Raw genomic sequence first — 9,852 nt, 5'->3', positions numbered from 1 at the left:
CTTCCCACTCAATCCTTGACCCTTCGAAGTTTCCTCTCCTGCATTTCCCTTTTTCTCGCGTTCTATATCTCCCGTCTCAGCTGCTCCCCACTTGGCACCCGGCGCTCCGATCTGCCGTTGGGGTTCCGCCCGTGGCCGCCGGAACCCCGTGACCGCGCCCGCCTCCCCGGCGTCGGGCTCACCGGCCGCGCTCTCGCACTCGGCTGTCTGGTCCCCCCCCCACCCCGCCTCGGCCCAGCGCCGGCCGTCCCCGGCGACGAACCATCGCGCTGTATGCTTCTGCCTGCTGTAGCGACTGTTCGCCGGTCGGCGCGCGTGCAGAGCGCGTCTCGACGGCTATTTTTTACCACTGGGTTTTATCGCCGGGCCACAATATGATCATCACGGCGCGCCCCGTGGAAACGGTCCGGTCGTCGGGCCCACTCTTTTCACGTTTCGGTTCTCCTGCCTGTCCCCGTGCTGTGGTTCTCACCGGTCTCCTTCTGCTCGTCTCCTCACTGACGTACCAACACGGTATCATGCTGTGCGTAATTCCTACACCCCTCCAGTGACCCCAAGCCGCCTCTCGCTCGTGCTACAACAACTAGCACTCGCGCCGCGTCGTGGCAGTATTATACCTTATACCTCTCGAGTACCGCTTAGTCACCTCCCACCCAGGTTCATTCCTAACTTCCCTCGCTTCCGGCCTCATTGCACAGCGGAGTCCGTTCCTCCGCATCTATCAGGTCAATCTCACTATCTGCTTCCCTTGAACGGTTCTCCGCTTGCTCCATTTGCTTTGCTGCCCTTGATTGCCTCCGAGCGGGTGACCCGCCCCGGAGTCGTCCCGCGTCTGCTCTGCTTCTTCCGAAGCTCCCGACGCGTTCGCTGGGCGGCGGAGCACGCGTGGAAAGCGCTGCCGTCGGTCCACCACCGCTTGGCGCGGGTCTACCTCCCACTCGCGGCGGCGAACCGCCCCACCCGCCGCCCCCCGCCCCCAAAAGCTCCCACAATCCGCCCCCGCACGGCAACGACGTGTGCTCTTCTACCCGCTGCGGTCTCAGCGTCCTATCATCTGGTTCCTGGTTATCGGCCCCCACCCGCCCGCACGCACGGCCCCCCCCCGATCCCTCCACACTGACGTCGTGCCCTTTGTCGTCGTATTCGTCGTCGCCGCTTTGCGCCCCCCCTGGTCGTAGTCCCACTGTCCGCGCCCTTTCTGCGCTGTAGCGCGAGTCGCGGCGCGTCACCTCGTGAGATTTACTTCAGCCGTGCCAGCGTGTCTTGCCCTCTCCCCCCAGCAACACAAGTTCATATCTTCTATTCAGCAAACCTGCTGGAACCGCCTGGCTTGGCACCTCAGAGTTAGGACCGCGGCTTCCGCGAGCCCAGGGATCACCGCGTCTGCCCATCAATCCATTGCCACCTCTCTCGGTGTTTGCAACCGCCGCCTTTGCCGCCCTCTTATTGACCCACGCTTAGGACACCAAAAGTAATGATTGACCAGAGCGTTGGGACAAAGGTAATCATGCCAACGTTGGCCCGACATGCGTCTAATAGCGCCATGAACGCACCCCTCAGCCCAACGTTGGCAGGCCGCAAACGTGTGCCATACCTAGTGCCTTATCAAGGCGCTAGCATTTGGCGGCAACGTCATACCCTCCTTATTTTTCATACCGTAACATAACACACACGGATTACTTGGTGCCGGGCTGCCAACTGGTTGGCCGCTCGCCTGAATTGTTTGCTCTTCGTTGTCCCTTGCTGCTTCTTTTTCCTGCCCTTGTCCTTCTTCGTCTGCTTTTTCGTTGTCTGGCTTCCCCGCTTACCTCTCTTCCGGCCGCAGCGCGCGCGCGCGTGCACGTCATATCTGGCCCGCCCTTCGAACCGCGGTCCTGGGCCCACACGCACCGGGGCAGACGTCGGTCGTGGCCGCTGCCACCGTTGCGGACGAGCAACGCCGGGTACGCACTGACGGAAGCGGTGGCGTCGGCGGCGCCGGGGAGGCCGTTTTCGGAGCCCCGGACGTGGCCGCGGCGGGGCCGCGGGGGCCGCGACAGACCATATAGTCTTTTGCGTTGACCCTCAAAGACGTGCATTACTTGGTATGATCACATTTCTCGTCAATATCCATCGTGAAGAGCAATTATTCAGATCCGAGGAGACTGAGAAATGACAATGGATAAAGCTGGAGCTGCTACACGTATGGCCCAAGCTCATATTGCCAAACGGTCTGCCCACCACAGTCATATTGACAAACCGGCACCCGTTGGCCGGCAACGTCATGACTCGTCGCCTAAACCCGTTTTTGGCCGAGGACACTCGTCAATTACGATCAGTAATTTAAGCATGCTCATCGATAGAGGTCACATTCGCTGGGCGCTATGGTTGCTCACCCCTCCCAACCGTTGGCGCAACGTCATACCTGCCAACGTTGGCCCCACGTCATACCTGCCACCACCCCGAAATAATATTACTTGCTGTGCGTGTATGCAGTCTTCTTCCCACTATATTGTGCAAAAGACCTCACAGTGACAGTGCATATTACGAATATACCTTATCACGGGCGATTCATCTAAAACAGTTTCAAAAAGTAACGGTAAATATGGGTTTGTGCGCAGAAGCTGCTGTAAGCATTTAACTGTGTATGTTATTGATCAAGAGGTTCTTATCTTCAATAATTGTTTCTATTTTATAGCTTTTCTCTCCTCACTTAGATGGATAATGGGGCATATGTAGAGCAGAGTGATGGGTGGGGCGAAAGTATGAAAAGCACCCTGGAAGCAGTATCTAATAGTATTTCTCCCATTTGGAACATGTTTGCTGCTTGGATCACCAGCGTATTGGTAAGTTAACTTGGTAAATTGTTTCGTGTACTTAACTAGAACGAACTGGTTATAGTTGTTTGTGGGTTTTAGTTGCGCGTGCATAGGAAGTTGATAGGCAATCAAACTTACAGTCAGGCCGCGGACACACACGCGCGCATGCTTGCACTTCTAATACAATGATTTTTCAGTAATCGTAGTAATCATAATGTATAATAAATCATTAACAGATCATCAAATTATGCATGGAGATCTCTATGCCTATACATATATATGCCCGACTTCCAATTATTTTGCTCCCACAAGTACTAATTGCACAGTAATGATAACAAAATGTGGTTATATTGATTTCAGTAACGCTATATAAAGGATTATATATTCCATCTTAGTTCTAGAAGTAAACCGAAATGGAAAACCTACGCGGCAAAGCTTTTCGTCACGTGATCATTACCATCGGACTGCTTCTTCATCTCCACCACCAGGTGGCATTGCAAACAGTGCCACTTACGCAACCGTATTCGGGGGAATGCGAGGAAGAGGATACAATAATAGGCGAAGAACCTATAGCGCTTCTTTGCCGAAATAACGAAACTGACATAGTACATAACAGAGCCGAACTTCAGCTGGACGTTGATCCCGGTGCCTTTACATGTGGTCTTGACGGCTCCGAGGATTTCTGTACATTGGTATAGTTGGTTTTATTTATTTTGTGTCTTCCAACTCTACTACTAGTACTATACTAGTAGTAGTATAATTAATTATAAATTAAAATTGAATCCAAGTTCATTATAAAACTAGAAAGGGCAGTTGTCGCTACATGTATCCCCCGTGATCTATATAGTATGAATGAAATATCTCTGTAAGGACGTAGAAGGTAGGTAAAGTTAAATAAGTCACACAGACAAAGGCAATGTTTGTTACACAACTCATAACTGACATTAGCTCTAGTACTGTAGCCCGCTTACATTAACTGCCGCTGGCCAGCGGCAGCGGCAGCGCCAGCGGCAGCGCAGCGGCAGTTAATGTAAGCGGGCTATAGTACTAGAGCTAACAACTCATCTGCCTGAGATGTGCAAGTATGTTAAAATTGGTTGCCTTAGGGGTTTTGGTACGCGACACACTAGATACAATAATGTAACCCAAACCCAAGAGGATAGGGGGGAGGATAGGACAATTAGAACCCAAGAGGATAGGACAATTACCCCCAATATCATCCCCCCTCGTTGGATCAATATTGTTAGAAGGGGTTTCTCATTAAATCCCGAGAACTGCGTATAAATGAAATTGAATTTTGGAATACATTGGCGCTGATTATTGCTTGTTCTTCTGAATTGTTCTTCGTTATAGGATGAATATTGACTATCTCTGTCTCACAGGTTTTACAATACATAAGAGATTTTTGTCAGTTCTTTGGCGTGAGTACTACACATATTACAGGCTTTCCGTGCTACAATAGTCCGTCTAATATATAGTTACGCGCGTAAAAGCATCGCGATATATCCTACGATCGACAAGAGCAACGCTGAAAAAATTCTGATGATTAAGTTCGTCTCCTGCCGTTTCAAACCCTTTCGTGATGGTGCGTAAGTCGCGAAGGTGGCGAGGATGAAGGTCGCGAGTGGCGAAAACGAGTTTCACATAAAATACGTCGCAGTAATTTTGAAGGAGGGGCCAAACAGCTCTCTCTTGTGAAACATTCATGACGGTGTATGTGAGGGATTAGCTGAGGTTCATCACGCTAAGATAGACACGTACAACAGCTTAGAGTCGCAGCACAGATAGGGTAGTGTTTTTCAAGGTTTATCCCGAGATGTTTACTTTACGGCGTTGATCATTTTAGTTTGATATGCTCTTACATGATCTTATACCTGGGTTATTCAAATTCCGGGCCGAGGTTTGTGAAATTAAAGACGCTATGCTGATATTATTATATATATATTTGCTATAGGATCAGAGTCCATTCGGCAGATATAAGCTTGTACGGTCCCGTTTATATTAATTTCATGGAAATTACTCATTACACAGCACACGCTGTAGGGCACGCGCGATTAGCGCACGCAACGTTACAGCAGAGAGAGAGGGAGAGAGAGAGAGAGAAGAGACGCAAGAGCAGAGAGAGAAAGAGAGAGAGAGAAAGGACGAAAGACACGGACGCCTTGCGCGCGCCACACACACCGCAGACGCCAGCGCGCACGTGTGTGTCATTGTGTGCAATCTCATCTGTCTGCGCCTCGACTCTCTCCCTCGCTGCTCCGTCCCTCCACGATCCATCGTGATGTGTTGTCCTTCTCGCGATTGCCTAATCTTTTCACTTCTCGTATCAACTCGCTGGGCGGCGAAATGGCAGCTACACGTTAACCGCTCGAGCTAAGATTTTCGCTGTTGTTGTGTTCGGCCGCACATGACTACCCCACGTCAGATAGTGACTCACTGTTCTCACTAAAGGTCGTAAACCGCGTAAGAAACTCAAAATGAAATTTCTGAGCTAATTGGCGCCTGATTATTTCTTACTGTAATGCGCGTGCTTGTGTGTGCGTAGACTCACTTTTGGCTCAACGCGCTTAGTGGGCAAGCACGATTAGAGAGCTGCATACCAAGGAAACGCCGGTCTTTACGGTAACCAGGTATATGTACTATAATATATGAGTATTATAAGGAGGGCCATATTATTATGTGTGCTGCGTGCGTGCATGTACATATACGCCTGCATGTGTGTGCGTGTGTGTGTGTGCGTGGGCGCGTGCGACCGTGTGTGCGTGTACGCAGTCTTCTTCGCACTATATTGTGCAAAAGACCTCACAGTGCATATTACGAATATACCTTATCACGGGCGATTCATCTAAAACAGTTTCAAAAAGTAACGGTAAATATGGGTTTGTGCGCAGAAGCTGCTGTAAGCATTTAACTGTGTATGTTATTGATCAAGAGGTTCTTATCTTCAATAATTGTTTCTATTTTATAGCTTTTCTCGCCTCACTTAGATGGATAATGGGGCATATGTAGAGCAGAGTGATGGGTGGGGCGAAATTATGAAAAGCACCCTGGAAGCAGTATCTAATAGTATTTCTCCCATTTGGAACATGTTTGCTGCTTGGATCACCAGCGTATTGGTAAGTTAACTTGGTAAATTGTTTCGTGTACTTAACTAGAACTGGTTATAGTTGTTTGTGGGTTTTACTTTTAGTTGCGCGTGCATAGGAAGTTGATAGGCAATCAAACTTACAGTCAGGCCGCGGACACACACGCGCGCATGCTTGCCCTTCTAATACAATGATTTTTCAGTAATCGTAGTAATCATAATGTATAATAAATCATTAACAGTTCATCAAATTATGCATGGAGATCTCTATGCCTATACATATATATGCCCGACTTCCAATTATTTTGCTCCCACAAGTACTAATTAATTGCACAGTAATGATAACAAAATGTGGTTATATTGATTTCAGTAACGCTATATAAAGGATTATATATTCCATCTAGAATTAAGTAAACCGAAATGGAAAACCTACGCGGCAAAGCTTTTCGTCACGTGATCATTACCATCGGACTGCTTCTTCATCTCCACCACCAGGTGGCATTGCAAACAGTGCCACTTACGCAACCGTATTCGGGGGAATGCGAGGAAGAGGATACAATAATAGGCGAAGAACCTATAGCGCTTCTTTGCCGAAATAACGAAACTGACATAGTACATAACAGAGCCGAACTTCAGCTGGACGTTGATCCCGGTGCCTTTACATGTGGTCTTGACGGCTCCGAGGATTTCTGTACATTGGTATAGTTGGTTTTATTTATTTTGTGTCTTCCAACTCTACTACTAGTACTATACTAGTAGTAGTATAATTAATTATAAATTAAAATTGAATCCAAGTTCATTATAAAACTAGAAAGGGCAGTTGTCGCTACATGTATCCCCCGTGATCTATATAGTATGAATGAAATATCTCTGTAAGGACGTAGAAGGTAGGTAAAGTTAAATAAGTCACACAGACAAAGGCAATGTTTGTTACACAACTCATTAGCTCTAGTAGTAGTACTATAGCCCGCGGATCGCTGCCGCAGGATCGCTGCGGCAGCGATCCGCGGGCTATAGTACTAGAGCTAACAACTCATCTGCCTGAGATGTGCAAGTATGTTAAAATTGATTGCCTTAGGGGTTTTGGTACGCGACACACCTTCTCCCCAAGATGTGTAAGTATACGAAGTTTACTCGCGCTAGGTCAATTAAGCCCGGCGCACACGTGAGTTATTTTACTCAAGTAAAATATGACGCATGAGTCAAGTTACTCAACGAAAATCCGCCGCACACGTGAGTAAAATGACTCATGCGTCATTTTACTTGAGTAATAACTCACGTGTGCGCCGGGCTTTAGCCTTATTAATTAGGGGCCGAGTTATAGAGCAGAAGGGAAATATGATCAAGGTCAATGTCAAGGTCAAATAAAGGTCGCAGTGACCTGGTTTTGGTACGCTGTGCAACTTCTCCCCAAGATGTGTAAGTAGACTATGTTTGGTCACGCTATGTCAATTAGGGGTCGAGTTATAGAGTGGAAGGGAAAGTGTCTGTGTCGGTGGCGGCGGCGGTGGCTGGGCAGACATGAAACCATGTAAGCATCCCCGCCGACTTTGTCGCGGGGGATACAATTACTTAGAAGTTAGAATTATATTAGTAGTTCTGTTAATTAATTGTGGGTCAACAGTATAAGTCATGCATATACGGTTCTACGTACTCTAGGCCTCCACCTCGGACAATCGCCCCCGGACAATTCACACCCAGACAATTACCCCCAATATCATCCCCCCTCTAGGACAATTAGTTATTACCCCATGCCATTCACCCCCCCCCTATCGGACAATTCCCCCCGACATGCCATTCACCCCCTCCCCCAGACAACACTGCCCCCCAAACAATTAGCTCCAGATGATAACAATACAGCCTAGCCCAGACATTCCCCACCCCCCACACACACACCCTCCATTGCCTCGGACAAATACCTCGGCAAAATATTACAGTGCAGCCAGTAACTGAGCTGTGTACGTATGTATATACACAGGAGTTAATTAACCTCGTTAGCATTGGGGTGACTGTTTAGGGGGTAATTGTCCGACGGTGTGATCAGTCGGCCTACTTCCATTTCGCCTACGTCCCATTTCGCCTACTCCCATTTCGTCTACTTTCAGAATCGGCAATGTTCCCATTTCGCCTACTCCCATTCAGGGTTCTGCCCAGGATTTTTTAGTGCCGGGCCATCCAGTTGCGACAAGATGCAAGCGCCGTAGGCGCGAAGCCAATCTAGGGGGGTCGGGGGGCATGCCCCCCCTGAAAATTTTTGATTTTTGATAGTCTGAAACTCAATTTTCTGCATTCTGAGCAATAAAAAGCCCATATATCAGACTTTTTTTTCTTTTCTTTTTTTTTAAGCTCATCTGACATAGTCAGATGCAGCTTGTAGACTCGCATGAGTGTGCGTCCGTGAGTGCGTCTGTGCGTGCGTCCGTCCGTCCGTCAACAGTTGGGCACAAATCTTAACCGTTTGACGTACGGTCACGATATTCGGGACGTGGGGGGGGGGTGTAATCCGAAAACGAGTTGGGATGTCAAAGCTGGGGGTTGCTACTACGTACGATGGGAGCTTCCATCTTTAATCTTAAGACACTTAAACGTACGTGCCATCTCGTGGCAACATCCATAACGATCCCAACGAACATTCCTTTGAGAAGGTTCCTGATACCATCCTTGTTCCTTCCACTGTTTTGGCATGTATGTGAACAGATTTGGAACTAACAGGGTTTACTAGAATCCCACCACTCCACCACAGAGTCACCGCAGTAGACGTTAGATGAGCGCTAGCTGTCGCTCCGCGGCACTTGTTTATATCAAAAATTAGTGCCAGGCGGAGATATATAGTGCCGGGCGGCAACCGCGAGTGCCGGGCACACCCGCCCACCACCGCCCACCGTGGGCAGAACCCTGCTCATTATGCTACTGTATTTTCAAAAATTTGACTGCCGGGTTTGCTAGTAGAATCTATACATGGTTGGATGTATGAGGCTACAATGTCACAGTGAAATTTCAAAAGCTAAATTTGGTTGAAGAAGGTTTATGCTCCGTAAATCATATAATTTCTATGGCATTCTGTACTGTCAGTGTGTTGTAACATATGTAACTTATGCATGTTATGCAACTGGCAGTAGCCGCTGCCAGTGCATGTAGTGGTGATAGTACTGTGTCGTTTTTGCCTGCGTTAATTAGTTACAGGTGGCAGCTCTCTATTTCAGCCTGTAGGCTTGCGTAGGTAAATGGATGAGTGCTTACCGATTCTGTCTTGCAAATAGTTGTTGCTACTACGTACGATGGGAGCTTCCATCTTTAATCTTAAGACACTTAAAGGGAGAGTTTACTCTATGTTCTAGGGTTATTTTCAGTTAATTTAGGTTAAAATTACGCTACATAAAAAGTTTCATGGTTCAATCACCATTAGAAATATTATTAAAAAATGTTTTAAAACTAAGGACTACAGTTTGATTACAACGAAGGTGGCGCCACTCAAAGCGTACGATCTGATAAGTTGCGCAAAACCACTTTCCAGCCAAGGGCTACAGACCGAGGGTGTTTCTTATTTATTCATTTAAAAGCAAAAGGTTTGTAATATCTTATAAACGGACATATAATTTCAATTATAATATGGATAAATTTGCCCTAAAATGAATATCGTTCGGTTAAATATTATTTAAGTATAAATATAATTGCACTTTTGTGATTAGCCATCGGTCTGTAACCTGCAAAATAAATTGTCAAATACGCAACTTTTTCGGGGTGGCAGCACGGTCGCGGGTGTCATGGCACCGTTCAAATTTCGTAGCGTTGATGTGTAAATAATTATAACAATTAAATTAGGTATTTGGTAACAAATAAGTGTGGGTATAGACGATTTGTTATACAGTAAGTACAGTTGAGTGTATGCAGTAAAATCCTAGAGGCTACTGTCCCTTTAAACGTACGCGCCATCTTGTGGCAACTTTCATAACGATCCCAACGAACATT

The 9,852-nt window shown here is 47.4% G+C and overlaps 1 protein-coding gene across 1 annotated transcript in view; it reads left to right on the top strand.

Annotated features, from left to right (window-relative positions):
• Positions 1-6,303: 6,303 nt before the first annotated feature.
• The window catches only part of LOC106815102 (laminin subunit gamma-1-like), a 12,481-nt gene continuing 8,932 nt past the window's right edge, over positions 6,304-9,852 (top strand). The window contains exon 1 of the mRNA XM_014819527.1: positions 6,304-6,582. Within this exon, the coding sequence (XP_014675013.1) occupies positions 6,304-6,582 (279 nt within the window). The remainder of the gene's footprint in view (positions 6,583-9,852) is intronic.

Source organism: Priapulus caudatus, unplaced genomic scaffold (assembly GCF_000485595.1).
Source record: "Priapulus caudatus unplaced genomic scaffold, Priapulus_caudatus-5.0.1 Scaffold1042, whole genome shotgun sequence".
Classification (NCBI taxonomy): domain Eukaryota; kingdom Metazoa; phylum Priapulida; class Priapulimorpha; order Priapulimorphida; family Priapulidae; genus Priapulus; species Priapulus caudatus.
This window is presented reverse-complemented; position numbering and strand designations above follow the sequence as displayed.